Source organism: Dama dama, chromosome 24 (genome assembly GCF_033118175.1).
Source record: "Dama dama isolate Ldn47 chromosome 24, ASM3311817v1, whole genome shotgun sequence".
NCBI lineage: Eukaryota > Metazoa > Chordata > Mammalia > Artiodactyla > Cervidae > Dama > Dama dama.
Window position 1 is genome coordinate 17351755 of NC_083704.1, and position 18257 is coordinate 17370011.

The 18257-nt window shown below is 48.2% G+C and overlaps 1 protein-coding gene across 1 annotated transcript; it reads left to right on the plus strand.

The window, feature by feature from the left end:
• Positions 1-6420: 6420 nt before the first annotated feature.
• On the plus strand, positions 6421-18257 carry SLC22A14 (solute carrier family 22 member 14). The gene is made up of 10 exons (XM_061129110.1): positions 6421-6933; positions 7641-7744; positions 7943-8097; positions 9057-9225; positions 12486-12606; positions 12894-12991; positions 13243-13457; positions 15117-15270; positions 15887-16090; positions 18074-18257. Exons 1-10 carry the CDS (start codon positions 6421-6423, stop codon positions 18240-18242), a joined length of 1902 nt encoding a protein of 633 aa, XP_060985093.1. The 3' UTR covers positions 18243-18257.

Genomic DNA, 18257 nt, shown 5'->3' on the forward strand with positions numbered 1-18257 from the left:
CTTTGGAGAGCAATGGAGTGCCCAGTAATGAGTTTTGAGATGGGTCTATGTGTTAGGTGTGACCTTGGGCAGCCTGTATGTTGATGTTCAGGGCTATGTTCCTGCGTTGCTGGAGAATTTGCGTGGTATGTCTTGCTCTAAAACTTATTGGCTCTTGTGTGGTGGTTGGTTTCAGTGTAGGTATGGAGGCTTTTGGACAGTCACTTATTACTTAAAGTTCCTTGTAGTCAGGAGTTTTCTGGTGTTCTCAGGTTTTGGGCTTAAGTCTCCTGCCTCTGGATTTCAGTTTTATTCTTCCTGTAATCTCAGGACTTCTCCAACTATACAGCCCTGATAAGAAAACTTCTAGGTTAATGGCTAAAAGATTCTCCCCTGTTAGGGACACCCAGAGAGGTTCACAGAGTCACATGAAGAAGAGGAGAGGGAGGAGGGAGATAGAGATGAACAGGAGGAGAAAAAGGGGGACTCAAGAGGAGAGAGACAGATCTACGCAGCTGTCTGTTCCCAGAATGTTCTCCGTAGCCCAGTCACCTACAAAGATTCACAGAATTGGATTGGGAAGAGAAGGGGAAAGGAGGAAATAGAGGTGTTCTGAGGTAGAAAACAGAGAGTCAAGATTGGGAGAGAATAATCTTCGGTTTAAAAATAGGGCTTCTCTTCTTTTTTTTTTTTTGTAAGGTTATAGTGTATTGAAAATGAAAATTAAGGAGTAGTAGAGGAGTACTAGAGGACTTTAAAAGAAATAAGAGAAAAAGAAAAATAGAAAATAGAAGAGAAAAAGGAAAGGAAAAAAAAAAAGAAAGAAAAAGAAAAAAAAAGAGAAAAAAAAAAAAGAAAGAAAGAAAAAGAAAAAAAAAAAATTTTTTTTTCCCCCTAATTAAAAAATCGTAAAAGTCTATGGAAATGAAAGTTAAGGAGTAATGGGGGAGTAATAGGGGATTTTAAAGGAAAATAAAAGAGAAAAAAGAAAAAAGAAAAAAATAAAAAATAAAAAAAGAGAAAAAAGTAAAATTATATCTAGGAGTTTCTCTGGAGCTGTTGCGGTCAGTGTGGGTTCGGCTCAGTTTCAGATAGCTCCTCGTTCCAGCTTACGCTTCTCGATATCTACAGGCTCCTCCGGTGTAGTCAATGTTTCCTAGAGGGATTTTAATCTGTTGCACCAGTCCCTTCTGAAGCGGTTCCCTTTGTTTATTTGGCTTCTGTTTGCCGGTCTCTTCAGAGCCTCATTTCCGCCCTGACACAGGCGGGCGGAGGTGGACTCTTATTCAGGTAGCTAGTTCCGTTGCTCCGCGGGGAGGGGCTTGCGCTCCTTTCGAAGACAATGGGCTGCTTTTCTGGGCGCCTGATGACCTCAGCTAGCGATCAGAAGTTGTTTTGCGAAGTTTGCTCTGTGTTCAGTTATTCTTTTGATGAATTTGTAGGAGAGAAAGTGGTCTCCCCGTCCTACTCCTCCGCCATCTTGGCTCCTCCCATGACTGTATGCTTTAAGTGTACCTTCTTATAGAGTAGGCTTTCCTTGTAGCTCAGCTGGCAAAGAATCCACCTGCAATGCAATCCCTGGGTTGGGAAGATCCCCTGGAGATGGGAACAGCTACCCATTCCAGTATTCCTGCCTGGAGAATTCCATGGACAGAGGATCATGAAGGATTACAGTCCATGGGGACACAACTGAGCAACTCTCACTTTTGCAGAGTGACCAATTGTCATCAAAATAAAGACACCTGTGGGAGGGAAAGGGGGCACTATGATTTATTACAGAAGCATAAAAGACAGAAAATGGGTATGTTCTGGGAAAATGGGGAAATATTGGCTGCCCTGTTTAAAACAGCATATTAATTTGATTTTTAGAAAGCTGAAACCAACTATATATATATTTTTTAAATGACCGTTCCTTTTGGACTTAGTGGTTTTCATTATTTACTTATTTGGCTGTGTCAGTTCTTAGCTGCATCATGTGGGGTCTTTGTTATAGCCCTTGAGGGCTTCTCTTGTTGTGGCATGTGGGATCCTAGTTTCCCAACCAGCGATCAAACCCATGGAACCCATGTCTCTGCATTACTAACCGGTGATAATCAATGTACTTTGATTCATTCTTCCAATCACATTTATTGAAATCCACTTTTTCTACATTTCTTTTTTCTTTTCTTCACTTTTTCTGGACTGAGGTTTGGGTTTTGTTTGTCCCTTTAGTCTATCTTTTTATTTATTTATTTTCTTTTTTTTTTAGTCTTTTTTTTTTTTTTTTTTTAGTTTATCTTTTTACACTACTCTTTCCTAGCTATACTATTATAGTGGTCATCCTTAAAATTTTTATCAAACGCAAATGTAACTTTGAGGCACTTCCCTGGCAGTCCAGTGGTTAAGACACTGCGATTCCACTACAGGGAACACGGGTTTGATTCCTGGTTGGGGAACTAAGATCCTGCAAGCCAGGCAGCACAGCCAAAAAAAAAAGTAGCTTTGAAATGTTGGCATCTTTCTCCTGTACCTTGAACAATAGAAAGATTTTAAGATAACCTAGGTTCTGATCATACCTATCCTAACATATATTTTTGCTACCCACCATTTTGTCTTGTTTTTTTAATTCCACAATTGAACAGAGCTTTTACTATTTAATGCAATGAATATCTGATTGCTCACCACTGCATCTCAGGTTGTCCTGACATAATTTTCTTCCTCCTAATCCTTTGTTTTTTTTTCCCAATGGTTTAAGACCCATTTATTAATGAGTTCCTCTTTTACACAGTTTCTGAACTCCTTTTTCACTACACTGTATATCCCTGCTCCAAACTATTCTCTTTTTTTGGCCATGCTACACAGCTTTCAGGATGTTAGTTCCCAGATCAGGGATTGAACCCAGGTTCTTGGCAGTGAACACTCAGAGTCTTAACCACTAGGCTGCCTGGCAATTTCCACCAAAACCATTTGCTTGACTTTTGTATTACTTAAGGATTTTGCATTTTCATATACATTTTGTTTTATTTAGCACATCCTCCTCCTTATCCTTTAGAAGTGCCATCAGATGTGTTGCTGCCTCAACATTTGACTATAACTGTATTTTACTCTACTTCTTGACAGATAATTTTGTTGAGTAAGCAGTTTTAGGTTGGCTGTTATTTCCTGTCAACGTGTTGAAGATACTCTTCACTCTTCCTGGTTTCTTTGTTGCTTAACAACTTGTGTTTCTTTTAAATAGAAGAAGAGTCAAAAATCTTAAACAGTGATTCTTCAACATTATAAAGCTATTTATAACAGTAATTAAAGTAGTGGTAACATTTCACCCTTATAAAAATGTAACAGGCAGATATATATAAGTTCAGCAGCTAAGAAGAAGAGCAGGAATATAAACACGAAACTTCATAGTGTTTTGTTAGGTAACCCAGGGTGACCACAACCCTCTGTAGATGGAATAGAGTAACTACAAATGAAGCTAGGAGAGTAGGCTGGGAAAAAAGGAGAAAAATATAACAAGCTTCAAATCACAACTTGGATCTCAATGGTTCAAATGTCTTACCTTACACAAAAAGGATTTAGTCAGTTTTAGTATAAAATTCCTCCAAAAAGAAAGTAAAAAAAATTCTCCCAATATATTGTCCACAACTTTTGTTTCTTAACAGAAGACTGTGTTTGTTCATGATGTGTCGTCTTTCTGTTATTGGCTATGAGGGCTGCTCCATTTCTTCTAAGGGATTCTTGCCCACAGTAGTAGATATAATGGTCATCTGAGTTAAATTCACCCATTCCAGTCCATTTTAGTTCACTGATTCCTAAAAGGTCAATGATCACCCTTGCCATCTCTTGTTTGACCACTTCCAATTTACCTTGATTCATTGACCTAACATTCCAGATTCCTATGCAATATTGTTCTTTACAGCATCGGACTTTACTTTCATCACCAGTCACATCCACAGCTGGGCATTGTTTTTGCTCTGGCTCCATCTCTTCATTCTTTCTGGAGTTATTTCTCCATTCTTCTCCAGTAGCATATTGGACACCTACCAACCTGGGGAGTTCATCTTTCAGTGTCATATCTTTTTGCCTTTTTATACTGTTCATGGGGTTCTCAAGGCAAGAATACTGAAGTGGTTTGCTGGGAGAAATATCAATAACCTCACATGCGCAGATGGCAACCTTATGGCAGAAAGTGAAGAAGAACTAAAGAGCCTCTTGATGAAAGTGAAAGATGAGAGTGAAAAAGTTGGCTTAAAACTCAACATTCAGAAAACTAAGATCCTGGCATCCAGTCCCATCACTTCATAGCAAATAGATGGCAAAACAATGGAAACAGTGTCAGACTTTACTTTTTTGGGCTCCAAAATCACTGCAGATGGTGACTGCAGCCATGAAATTAAGACACTTGCTCCTTGGAAGAAAAGCTATGACTAACCTAGAAAGCATATTAAAAAGCAGAGACATTACTTTGCCAACAAAGGTCTGTCTTGTCAAAGCTATGGTTTTTCCTGTAGTCACATATGGATGTGAGAGTTGGACTATAAAGAAAGCTAAGTGCTGAAGAATTTATGCTTTTGAACTGTGGTGTTGGAGAAGACTCTTGAGTGTCCCTTGGACAGCAAGGAGATCAAACCAGTCAATCCTAAAGGAAATCAGTCCTGAATATTCATTGGAAGGACTGATGCTGAAGCTGAAACTCCAATACTTTGGCCACCTGATGCGAAGAACTGATTCATTTGAAAAGACCCTGATGCTGCAAAAGATTGAAGGCAGGAGGAGAAGGGGACGACAGAGGATGAGATGACTGGATGGCATCACTGACTCGATGGAGATGAGTTTGAGCAAGCTCTGGGAGTTGGTGATGGACAGGGAAGCCTGTCATGCTGCAGTCCATGGGGTCACAAAGAGTCAGACACAACTGAGCGACTGAACTGAGCTATCTTCTCTCTAGATGTTTTTGAAGATCTTTTCTTTGTCACTGGTGTTCTGCAGCTGTGTTACAGTGGATTTCTCTTATATTTATCCTGAGTGGGATATGCTGTTTCCTGAGTCTAAGGATTTGTGTTTTTTAAGTTTTAGAAAATGATTGCTTTTATCTCCTTAAATATCACTTCTGTCTTTCTCCCACTGAGCCTGCAACTGGATGCATGTTAAATCGTCTATCTTCTTTTTTGTTTTTTTAATTTACTTTTTTGGCTGCACTGGATCTTCGTTGCTGCACAGGCATCTCTAGTTACAGAGAGCAGAACTACTCTCTAGTTGTGGTGCACAGGTTTTTCCTTGCTGTGGCTTCTCTTGCTCTAGAGCACAGGCTCAATAATTGTACACAGGCTTAGTTTCTCCACGGCATGTGCAGTCTTCACAGGCCAGGGATTGAACCTGTGTCTCCTGCACTGACAGGCAGATTCTTAACCACTGTACCACCAGGGAAGTCCTCTTCTGTTGTCTCATTCATGTTTGTGTTGAATCTATTTAATATTCCCTTTAGGGTGTTTATTTGAACAACAACTTGTTATTCAGTAGTTTTTAACTTTAGAAGTTGTGTCTTTACTCCAAAGGTATCTGCTATTTGCCTCTGACTGTAAGTCCATCTCCGTAATTGTAATTTCCATCTCCTACTCTCAGAGTGACTTAACGTCTCAAGGATTTGATAATATTTGTTTCAAGTCCTTGACTTGATCTTAATCTGTGAGAGCCTTGCCAGCTTAGCTTGGAGAAACTTTCCTTCCGAGTAGACTTGCACCTACGTTTGCTGATAGCCAAGTGGTCCCCCAACCCAAGATCTCTTCAGCCCTGCTGAGGGTTTCTGCTCAAAACAGAGCTTTAAGCTTAGGTCCCCCCACTCCCTTGCTGCTGTTCCAAGGTAATATCCCTACAGTCAGTTTTGCTACCTCACTCTTCCCCTTTGCCTGCCTTTCCAGCTTGGCACGCTACTGCTGTCCAATACCCTACCATTTTGGCACCCCATGGCCCTGTTCCTGGTTCCCCACTTCTGCAGCCAAGGCTTCTCGCCACCCACCTTGGCCTCAGTTCATGGCCACTTCTAAGCCAATTTTTTTTTTTTTTAAAGCAATGATCCCCGGAGACCTATCTTTTGCAAGACTGGTGGTGCCTCGGCTTTGTGTGTGTGTGTGTGTGTGTGTGTAAACAAAGTTTCTACTGTGGGGAAGTTGCAGGGGAGCTCCTCAGGACTTAGCCATTCATGATAACAGAATTGATGATAACAGAGCATTTTCTAACACATTAAAAAATCTTAAGTGCTCTACATGTCAGCAATGGGTGGGACAATGGGGGACAAATTAAGAAATTTCCACAACAGAGGAGGGAACTACAGAGGCCATTGAGGTTGGGATCCAAACTGTTTGCAAGCCAGAGAGGCCACTTTCTGGCCAGTGGCTCCCACATTGGTCTCTGATGTTCTGAAAAGTGGTGGCAGTGAAGACTGAGCTGCATCCTTTCTTTGCAGAGATGGCAAAGAAAAAGAGCCTCAAGATAGAGTTCAAATCCCATCCTCATCCCAGGAACCTCCACCAACAGGACGGCGCAGAAAGCCCCCGTTGCTGTTCTCTGGATATGCTATTACAGAGACTGAGGGCCATAGATGCCCAGGATGATAAATTAGCCAACATCATGGATGTGGTGGGGGAGTTTGGCACATTCCAGCGGAGGCTGGTGGCCCTCAGCTTCATTCCCAACTTATTGTCCTCCTTCTTCATGTTTGCTGACATCTTCATGTTCGCACCCCAAAAGCCCTATTGCAACACCAGCTGGATACTGGCAGTGGACAGAAACCTGTCAGAGGCTGAGCAGATGAATCTGACCCTGCCCCGTGCACCCAATGGCAGTTTCCTGACTTGCCTCATGTATGTGCCTGTGGACTGGGATCTGGATTCTGTCATCCAATTTGACCTCAATCACACAGACTCATGTCAAAATGGGTGGATCTATCCTGAGAGCAAGAGGCGGTCACTGATAAATGAGGTATGCCTTGTCCTGAGTTGCCTGAAGCTACCCCAGGTCCCCAGAGATGTGCCTTCACCCTCAATGAACAGTGGGGGGAAAACTGAGACCCACGAAGGTGAAGCATTCGGCCCGAGGTCACCCCGCAGAAGCACGGCCAGGGCAGAAACAGGATTCCTTCTGCCCAGTCCTAGGCTTACCGACCTTAGCCAGGAAGCTAGAGTAGGCTGGGGTGTAGGGGCAGGTGGCAGTGTTTGCCATCTGTCCAGGAAACTGGAGTTGTGGCTCCACCTTCTGAAATCACAAAAGTTAGAGAATTGGGGAAAGAACAGCTTTGATCTGGTACCTCTTAACAGTTTCTCAGCCTAACAATTTCTTACCTGGCCCTTTCACAGCATAGGCCTGCCCAATCTGATTCTCTAGCCAGGAGCCTAGCATCTGTATTTGGGAAAGAGTCTTTGGCGTTTCTGGCCTTCGCTCAGTTACCTGTCCATCTATCCCCTTCCTTGGCCTGTGTCTCCAGTCTCTCTCCCCAGGCCTAATTCCTCGAGTCTGCTAGATGTAGGTGGGATGCAGAGGTAACACAGATGACGCCTGCTGCACACAAGTTACCTACCATTGTCTCTGGCCCCTTTTGCCTAAAAGCCCACCCCGGGTGGAGGCTCAGTCTCTGGACCTAGAAGGCCCTGGGTGGGGGCCTGTGGCCAATCCCTGCATATAACCCCCAGTTTGACTTGGTGTGTGGCAACGAAACAAGCAACGAAATCGTGTATACCGTGTTCTTGGCTGGGCTCTTGACGGGGGCTGTCATCTTCGGCTTCATAACTGACAAGTAAGTCTTTCCTTTGGGCCCTGGGACATCCCTCCTTCTTCTTCGTGGCCATTCAGAGCCAATGAGTCGTAATTAAGGGAGACAAGGGTAGGGGCACTCCAGGGGCGGGTGGACGGCTCAGGATCTGGTCCTGAGTGCGGAGTGGGGCCACCCGCAGAGATCCACGGTCTCGGCGCAAGCGCCCTTCCACTTCTGCAGGTTGGGCCGCTACCCCACCATCCTGCTGTCGCTGCTGGAGCTGGCCATCTTCGGCTTCGGGACAGCCTTTGTCAGCAGCTTTAACCAGTATATATTCTTCCGCTTTTGTGTGTCCCAGGCCGTGATGGGCTACACCATTGGCAGCTCAGCTTTACGTGAGGCGGGGCGCTGGGGGCGGGGCACTGGGGGCGGGGCGGGGCCGGCGCGCACCTACTGGGAACCCACCGGACAGTTGGGGTTGTGGCCCAACCTGGCAGCCAGTGGAGGCTTAGGGATGCCAGGAAGTCCGTGCCCACATTGCCCTTGTACCATCATCCCCCTGGTACCCCGCACATCTCCCCCTTCACACTCATTACTTCACCTACATGGCTTATGCTTATTCAACTCTTAAGAAAGCCCAGGTAGCTAGGAAGCACGTACTGACTCCTTTCATCCTGGCAACTGTCTATTCAGCAGGGGCTATTCTGTTATTCCTTTAGCTGAGGAAGATATTTGAACCTTGGAAAGTTAGCCAACTTGCTCAGAGTCACATGGTAGTTACATGAAAGAGCTGGGATTTCTGCCCCGCCCCACCCCCCAACCTGTGATGCAAAACTCTCATGCACCCATACATTTATTGCTGCCATGGTCTTGTATGAAACCTGCTGGGGAACTCCGCTCCCACTTCTCACTGGGAAATTTCCAGAGTCCCAGCCAGAGGGAACTGGGTCCTCCACAGAGGCTGAGCTCTAAGTGGCCAAAGCAGTGATGCGCTAAGAGCCAAGACAAGGACAGTGACGCCTTGCGTGTGTCAGGCCACATGTGAAGTCTTGTGCCTAGGACCAGGCCTTCTCAGTGATAGGTGTGTGGTCAGGCCGGAGGTGTTCGGAGGGAACTGCCAGGTTGAGAACAAAGTGGAGGCTACCTCTGTGGTTGGGAGCTCAGGCAAGGGGCCTGCAATGTGCCCTGGGCACACTGAGGCACTCTCTGTGGCTTTGAAGTGCTGTCTCTGGACCCAGATCCCAAGCAGGCAGAAGAACACCAGTCCCTGAGCAGAGCTGGGGCATCTCGGAAGGCTGGGTGTGAGGGCAGCCTTGTGAACCTTGAGCTGATTATGATTTTGTCCTCTGCATAGTCACTGAGTGGCTAATGGGCATGCACCGGGCCTACGCCTTCATCCTGGGACACTGCTTTTTTTCCATGGGAGTCGTTTTCCTGACAGGACTTGCCTACAGCCTTCCCCACTGGCGGCTAATGTTTCTGGTGGGCGGAACACCTGTATTCCCCCTCATCTGCTATATCTGGTGAGCAAACAAATACAGGACATGCACAAGGATGGGTCTGATGGGCTGGAGACTAGGAGGATGGGGAGTCCGTGAAGGGTTGGAGTGCATGGGATTTTCCCTGGGAGAAAGTGTATGAGATGAGAAGGCTCTCAAAGGGCAGAGCCTCTGGAACCCCAGCATTAGTGCCATCAGAGGAGATCCTCAAAGAGATGTCAGAGAGGTGGTCAGAAAACCAGAAGAAAAAAATGTTGAAAGGCAAGAGTTTAAGGATTAGGGAATGGTCAGAGTTGAAGGCAAGAAAGGTGAGAAGCATCTGTTGGTCTTGGTGACCTTGAGGTGGCTTCTGTGGAGCCAGAGGAGGTTGAGGAGTGAGGAGGCACTGAAAAAAAGAGAGTCATCCAGGTGGCAAAAGTAGAGGAACAGAAGAGAAGGCAGAGAGGGAGTAAACTGAAATCACCGTGTTAAGGGTTTGGCAGGGCTGGGTGAAGCAATGATCATCTTGCCACAGAATGTAAGGACAGACTCCCTTTCTCCAAGACTGTGCCTTTCATCAGGCTTGAGTAGATGACTTGAAGACTGTGTCTTTCATGAGTAGATGAGCAACATGGGGAGGGGAAGAGATTCAAGACTCTCTCACTTCCACGAACAGGAAATTTCTAGCCCTTCTAGTTGGCAAAGGAAGATGGCCACCGGGCCATGGTGTTTTGTTTTTTGTTTTTTAAATAATAAGGGCTATCCTGAAGGTGGTAACACCTCTCTTTAGAAGGTGAGGTTATCAGACATTTTTACCAGCTTTAGGAATTCAGCTGAAATTTCAGGTAAAAAAGTTCCACATTGTATTCGATTCTTCCTTTTTTTCTGATTTCATTTTTTCATTTCATTTTCCTTGTTCCTCAGCCTTGATGCTGAAAACTCAGCCTCTGCGCACCAATTCCAAATCAAATCTTAGAGACACAGTTTTGAGTGAAACAGAAAAGAATAAGCCTTATTGCTTTGCCAGATAAAATGGGGGACAAGCAGGCTCCTGCCCCAGAAACTGTGTCCCAACCCGAGAGGATTCAACAAGGAGTTTTATAGTAATGGTTCAAGGGCAGAGTTGCTGATAAAATTAGGGTATGTGCAGGACCTATACTCCTCTAATCTGGTTTCAGGTAATATTAAAACATACACACACACACACACACACACACACATATATATATATGTTTGTTTGTTTGTTTTATGTATTTGACTGTGCCAAATCTGTTGCAGCACATGGGATCTTTTTAGTTGTGGCATGTGGGATCCCTGACCAGGAGTCAAACCCAGCCCCCTGCATTGGGAGTACAGAGTCTTAGCCACAGGACCACCAAGGACGTCCTCAAGTAATCTTTTGATGAGCTTCTCTGGTTCCTTTAATTGGGCCTTAGGTAGTCTTCTTTGGAATGAAGAATCCTGACAGCTTCCATTTACTGGGGGCTTTATAAAGAACTCAAAAGATATTGTTATGTGTATCCCTTGAGGCTGAGCCAGGACCCTGCCCCACATCTGCACTGCTGTTTCTTGGCTGCTCCTTCCCTGATTAGTCCATTGGAATTCAGGGACACTTATGGAGGTTGGAGTCTGTTCCCTACAAACAAGAAACAGGGGACACAGAAAGGTTTCCATACCCAGGGTCCTCATGGGGTCCTCCTTAGTTTCAACCTCTCCTATGCTTTCAGTGCCAACTACTCCACCTCCGAGGACTGGAGTCTCCAGGGTCCTCAGAAGCCAGGAGTGAGGTTCTCTGGCCCCTCGCTACTCCAGCTGTGTGGCGGGGGCGTTGCCTACCCAGTCGGCCCACCCCATCCACTCTGGGCTTCATGTACTTGCTAAATCTTTCTTCCCATCTCTCCTACGTGAGGGTTGGTATCTTTTTTCACTCCTTTTTAAAAAAAATTATTATTAATTTATTTGATTGTGCCAGGTCTTAGTTGCAGCATGCGGGATCTTCCCTTTTCCTTGAGGCATGCAAACTCTTAGTTGCAGCATGTGGGATCAGGCTCAATCCCTGGGTCCAGAAGATCCCCTGGAGAAGGAAATGGCAACCACTTTGGTATTCTTGCCTGGAGAATCCCATGTACAGAGGAGCCTGGTGGGCTATAGTCCATGGGCTCATAAAGATTTGGACATGACTGAGCAACTGGTTCCCTTACGAGGGTTCAAACCCGAGCATTGGGAGCATGGAATTTTAGCCACTGGACCACCAAGGAAGTCCCTCACTCCTCGTTTTTAGTAGGCATGTGGTCAATCTCCCATCTTTCTGGAGACATCCCAGTTTAATGACTTGAGGACCGTTTTGTAGCCTTAGAATGGAGGAGGATAACAGGGTAACTGCTTGCTGGCCCCTTGGAGGGCTGGAGGGGGAACAGGAGCAGGGGCAGGCAGAGGGGATGAAGTTGTCTCTAGAGTCCTGGGTGTGTGTGTACAGTGACCAGTCACAGAGTCCAGGCTGAGGCAGGAAGAGGAACAGTTACAAAAAATCAGCAGGGGCTGATGGCAAAGTTTTGTTAAGAGTGCCTTTCCAGGGGACTGGGGTTCATACTAGCTCTGCCTCTGTGAGTTTGGGCAAGCCACTAGGCCCTGGGGCTGAGAATAAAATGGGAATAATCATACTAGATCTGGGTTTGGGCAGAGGATTAACAGACTGATAAAATAAGGACACTTAAGAAGTGCTTTAAATGTTAAGCTGTGTAGGTTCTTCAACTTGGAAGGATTAGGAAGAACCAAGGACCTAGGGTTATTTTGAGGTCAAAGGCAATGGAAGATGTGACCAGGAGGAAGTGGGCCAGAGTAGAGACCTCCATTCACCCAGGAAGGGGCTGGGCCCTGCGGTCAAAACTGGGGTCCTGCCTCCCATACTCTCCAGGCTATTAGGAGATAGCAAACAGGAGAATCCCCAGCTACAAGAACGAGGCTCTAACAGAGGATGTGGACGCAGAGGGACGTGTCCTCAGTATGTCTGGGCAGGTGGGGACAACCCCTAAGGTAGAAAATAGCTGTTAGGGGTGGCTGAGGGGGACAGAAGCTGTGGTGCAGAAGCAGCCAGGGCCGGGGTGTCACTGGGCAGTGGTGGATACTGTGAATGGCTTGGGCAGGGGTGGGCATGGAAGTCCGAGGATGATGGTCACCTTCAAAGCCTCCAACATCTGAGTCACCTCATGCTGGAATAGAATGTCCACAGCTGAGGCTGGGATGGGACCAACTTGGGTCTGCGGGGCATCTTGGAGTGATGGGTAAGAGAGGGATGGGCCATGCAGGATTCTCCCAGAGTCCCCACGGTGGCTGATAATGAAAGGGAAGCTGGAGGAGGCCAAGAAAATGCTGTGCTATGCAGCTGCTGTGAACAAAAAGACCATTCCTTTAAGTCTGCTGGATAAGGTAAGAGACCTCTGGCCTGGAGTTGGGGCCCAGGGACGGGGGCTACATTAGGGGCCACATTAGGGGCCTCTTCCCTCCTCATCCTTTCAGGTGGGACCTCGGCCCAGAGAGTGTCCCCAGCCCACTGCTCGAGGAGAATAATGACAGCAAAATGGAACCCTGCCAGGGAAAAGCCAGAAGCCAGGCTGGTCCTGGGAGGCAGAGGGCAGGGGACCTCGTGAGTCCTGCTGGCGGGGAGCAAGCTGAGGTCTTGGCCCTGCATGTGGCTGGTCCTGCTTGTCCTGTAGTTGCAACTGCCTGGAAAGAAGGTGGCTTCGGCCTCTATCCTGGACTTCTATAGCAACAGGTACCTCCGCAAGTTGACCTTGGTGATATGCAGCATATGGTGAGTACCCCGGGCTGGCAGTGGGGACTGCAAATGGGCTTGCAGTTCAGGGATCCAGGGACAAAATAGATGTTGGGGGGCCAGTGAGGGAGCAAGGCCTGAGAACCCTGGTGCAGCCCGCAGAACCCAGATCTCCATGTTTGTTCCTGTCCTCCACGGCCACCCTGCCATGCTCTCCTCTGCCTGTCTTCATTCCTGGCTTTCTGTGTGTCTTTCTCGGAGAGTCTCTCTCTTCCGGTAATGAATTCCAGGTTTGCTATCGGTTGCAACTATTACACGCTGGGCTTCAAGATAAGGGAATTGGGCATGGACATCTACCTCTCACAAGTGATTCCTGGCATGATGGAGGTGCCCGCTCGGCTCTGCTGCATCTTTCTCCTCGAGCAGTTTAAGAGGAGAGGAACCCTGATTATGACTTTGTTCCAAGGAGCCACCATGTGCTTCCTTAGCCTTATGCTCCCATCAGGTACAGCCTCCACCACCCCTCTTTCCGCCTCCCTGATGGCACCCCCCAACCTTCTAGCTTCCTTGAATCCCTACCTCGTGCCTCCTGCCCCTATCCAGCCAACACAACACCCTGGGAGTCAGCCTCTTGCATCCACAGCCCGCCAGCCCTAGAGTGGCCCTAGCACTTCCTGAGAAAGGACCATTCTCTAGAGCACTGCCCTCTTGGGTGAAGAGAGGCCTCCCAGGACAAGGCACTGGAAGGTCCCAGGGCCCTGGGAGGGGAAGAGGTGCTGTTCAGAGGAATCGTCCTTGGGCAGGAGAGCGGGCAGCCTTCTTCCCCTCGAGTCCTGCCCACATCAATAATTAAATGTGAACAGAGGCAGTCTTCAACTGCTACCCCAGCCCTATGTCATCTGTAGCCTCACCAGGAAAAACTCAGCTGTGCACTGTAGATTGAGCCTAACACTGGGCCAAACTCTCAGGAACAATACTTTCATGGAGGCCACTCATTCCCATGGGGGCCCTGTGCCCCATGCCCTGTCAATTCAGAGCCAGGGAAGGAGACGGGAGGGGGGACTCTCAATATTTTCAAAATTGCAAAGAGTCCTAGAACAATGCATATGCCCCAGGTCACAAGGCTGGAAGAATGTGGCAGGGCTGAGGATGTGGTCATTAAGATGTCAGCGTTCATTCACCTGATCAGAATGGCTACCACAGGAGCCCCCTCAGCCTCTGGGGCCAGGGTTGGGGAGGCGGTATCCAGGATCTGCCTCATGGAGCTCCCTCACTCTCCCTGGGGGCTGCAATTTTGTGTGTCTTGACCTGGACCCTTTCTCTCCCTCTCCTGCTGTTTGCAGTGTTGACTGGCTAAAACAAAACGGAAGAAACAAAGCCATTATTCAGTTTTCATTGTTCAGTGGCTTTTTTAAAATGTGGGTCTATAAGGAGTTAAGCAGAGCTGTCTGAAACCAGACGAACTAGGAGGAAAATCCCCAGTAAATAAAACTAGGTCTCCAGTTTCATCCCAGAGCCAAGTGAAGCCAGGCCTGGAGTTGGGCACGGGGAGGAGGCCTAGGGCAGGGTCCCGCAGAGGCTGGTAGGGGAGGAGCTGGAACTCCTGGCCCCAGGTCAGTGAGCTGGGGGGTTCAACTCCCCTAGACCTGAGGAATGGGGTTTCCCAAGATCATTTCTGCCTCTTCCAATGTATAGTCTGGCTCCCCAGAGTTGGGCATCCTGGAATGTCTAGCCATTCAGGCCCCAGGGACTAAATGCCCCCTTTGCCCCTCTCTACCTGGCAGAGAATGAAGGAGAAGTGGGGAGAGCCCTGAGCAGACAGCCCGGCACTTAAGGTGCCAGCCTGGGGCTGAATGGATGCTCCAGAAGGAGCAGGCGGTGGGGCGGGGGACGCTGGATCTGGGTGAACATGTGGCAGATCACAGAGAGCCTGGAGGCAGGGATGCAGGAGCTGAGTCCACACAGTAGGTGATGGCCTGAGAGCCCACAGGGGTCCCACTCCACTGACCAACTCTCCCAGGGGATGTACTTATTCCCTCTAGCAGACTGACCCTCCTCTGAGTCTGCTGACCAGCTGACCAGGTGGCAGGGGTGGACTGTCCAGATGCCTTCTGAGGGGGATTGAGGGAGGGCCAGGGGGCAGGCCTCCCCCGCCTGCCCCAAGGGGAGGGTGGCCACAGACTCAGGTGGCTGCATTGTCTGGCCACAGAGTTGAAATCCCTCGTGATCTTGATAACCCTGCTTGGAGAGTTCAACCTGGCTGCCTCCATCACCATGTTCTACATCTACACTTCTGAACTCCTCCCCACCATCATCAGGTAGGGGGGCCTTGTGGATGATGGTGGGGGCGGGGTGCGGTCGGGGGTGGGCAATAATAGGATGAATAACGGCAGCTGAGATTGGGCATTCATCTGGTGACAGGCACGCTGCTAAGCAATTTACATGGGTTACTCCATTTAACTTTCACCCAAAATGTCCCCCTCACACCATCATCACACCTAATTCAGACATGAAATCAGAGCAGTAAGGGCACTGGCTCAAGGTCAGACATAGCAGATGGCACAAGTGGGACTTGGACCTAGGCCATCTGACTCCAGTCCCTGACTGCCACTGACTGTCTAAACTGTGTCTGGGCCACTCTGGGGTTCAGGCCCTTCTCCAGAGGAACCCTTGATGATGGCTGTAGTGTCCCCCTCCCCACCCACCCTCACACACCCATACTATGGAGTTTGAGCCTTATAATTCTCCCACTCCTGGCTCCATAAAAAATTACTACCTACCTTTGCAATAACAAGGAACTAAATTCTCCAAGTTTGCACAGTGAGTTGGGCAGGGTGGAGATGAGGGTGTGGGATTTGGGGAAGCTGCTTTTCCCACCCAGTCCAGTCGCTGGGCCCAAAAAGCCTCCAAATGAACTCTCACCTCCCCTTCCAGGGCGACAGGTCTGGGTCTAGTGTCTCTGATCTGGGCGGCTGGAGGCATCTTTTCTGTGACACTCATCCACCAGAACATTGCCATCCTACCCATCATTCTCTGCTCCCTCTTGGCTTCCGTGGCTTTGTTCTACGGCTCCAGTTTGCCAGAAATGCAAGATCAGCCCCTGCCTGATACCCTGGAGCACATTACCCCACAGTCAAGGTAGGTGTGTGCGGCTGCTAGACTCTGGCCAGAACAGGGCCTGGTTTTTAAGCCGTTGGCCATGAGAGCATGTCAGACACTATCCATCGCCACCCCGCTGCCAGAAGGCCTATGATACAAAGGCTACTCTCTACTCACAGCAGACTCCCTCGCTCTCGTGGATGCTGCCACCTGCCTTGGTCCAGCCCAGCCTCTGCCAGCTCCCATTCTGTCTGGCTCTCCTGACCCAGCGTGGGCCAGACCTTCTTTCCTCAGCCCCTGATGCCTGCCTACACTGGGGTGATGCCCGTGGCGATGCCCTGGGCTTCCTCCCTTCCCAGGGCGCAGGGGCCTGGCTTGGAATCAGCTTCCTGAGAACTTCTCCATTCCCTTCTGAATTCTCAGTTCCTCAAACAGGACCCAGTCTTTTATTATGATTTTTTTTTTTTTTTGACCATACCACCGCACAGCATGGATGATCTTAGTTCGCTGACCAGGCATTGAACCCATGCACCCTGCAGTGGAAGCGTGGATTCTTAACCTGTGGACAGCCAGGGAAGTCACCAAAGGGACCCAGTCTTGATTTATGACTCTGGCCTCTTGGCCCCAATAGCCCAGGACCCAACTTGGGAAATGGGCTCCACCCAACTTGTTTCATGGGCTCTCTGGTCTCTGGTCTCTTAAGTGCCCTGGAAAAGGCTTGTCAGGATTGGTAGAAACACTCCTTCTAGGATTTAGGCCAGCAGAACCCACAACTCTCTCCCTGGACCTGAGCAACAGAGAGGGGCAGAGGCTGCTTGATGTCTTCCAGTGCCCTCTGCTCATAGCATAGGGGCCTCTGCCATTGGCTTCCTCAGTCCTCCTCCCCACCATCGTCCTACTTCCCGCCTCCTTTTTCAAACTCTCATTGACAGCCCCTGAGCTAGGCATGGTACCAGAGCTGGGCTGTCAAAGGTAAGAGTTCCCGGGCTTGAGCAAGGGAGACAGTAGATATGCAAACAGTTTTCACCAATGGACTCTGACACGGGAATATATAGGACCTATAGGAACCCCAGGAGGGAGGAACTCTAGTTTAGGGATTTGGGGCAGGCTTCCCAGAAGAAGGGATATTTGAGTAGGGCTTTGAAGGATGAATAGGCGTTTGGTCCGTTATAGAGAGGGGGAGTGGCATGCAGCAGAGGGACATAGTAGTGTTTAGTTAGTTAGGACGGTAACTAAAAGCACAGGCTCTGGAGTCAGAGAGCCTGGATCTCTGTCCCTGATAACATTTGCTAGCATGTGCATAGGGAGGTTACCTACTACCTCTGAGATTCAGTATTTGCAACATGGGATGATGACATAATAATAACAACAGCTAACGTGTATGGAGCATTTCCCATGTGTCAGGGCCTGTTCTAGTTGCGTGCCTTTCCACCTTTGTCCTAAAAATCACCATATACAGTAGTGACAGGTAGGTCCTGTCACTGTCCCTCATTTTACAGATGAGGAAACTGAGGCGTGGAGAGGTAAAGACACAGAACCTTGCCTTCCTCTCTCTTAGGAATTGGGAAGGTTAAACCCAAATGAAGTGGTTGGCGGGAATTCCCTGCCATTCCAGTAGTTAGGACCCTGTGATCTCACTGCCAAGGACCTGGGCTTCCATCCCTGGTCAGGGAACTAAAATCCCACAAGTCATGTGGTGATGCCAAAAAACTAAATTCAATAAATAAATAATAGAGTGGTTGGCACAGTGGCACAAGGCAAGTGCTCAGTAAATGCCAGTGATAAAGATGGTAAACAGCATCCCAAAGATACAGAAGAGTGACGGGTCTGACTAGGGTTAGGAGACATAACAGGCCTGATTCTGGAGGCGAGGACCCCTCCTAGGCTCATGGAGAAGCTTAGCTAGGGACCCACCAAGGCACGGGAAAGCCCTGCCCCTCAGGAATGCAGAGCCAGGCCGGGCCTGTTTTCTCAGCTCCTAAAAGGATACAGCTCAGACTTTTTCTCCAATGGTTTCTTCAGGAGCCTAAGCGAGGAACTCTCAAATGAGGACATGTTAAGTGACGACATGACGGAGGAAGTGGCCAAGAACACCATTCTCAACTCCAGGTTGACGAGCATGGACCAAGATAGTCTCTCCAGCCCATCTTTGCAATCTAAAGATGAAAAAATAGACAAAGAGGAGGACTGAGGACCAGGCCTTCGG

Coding starts and splice junctions, on each gene's coding strand:
- SLC22A14 (XM_061129110.1), top strand. CDS start 6,421: ATGGCAAAGAAAAAGAGCCTCAAGATAGAGTTCAAATCCCATCCTCAT. Junction 7,745..7,942: donor TTCGGCTTCATAACTGACAA/GTAAGTCTTTCC, acceptor CCACTTCTGCAG/GTTGGGCCGCTACCCCACCA. Junction 16,091..18,073: donor CACATTACCCCACAGTCAAG/GTAGGTGTGTGC, acceptor TGGTTTCTTCAG/GAGCCTAAGCGAGGAACTCT.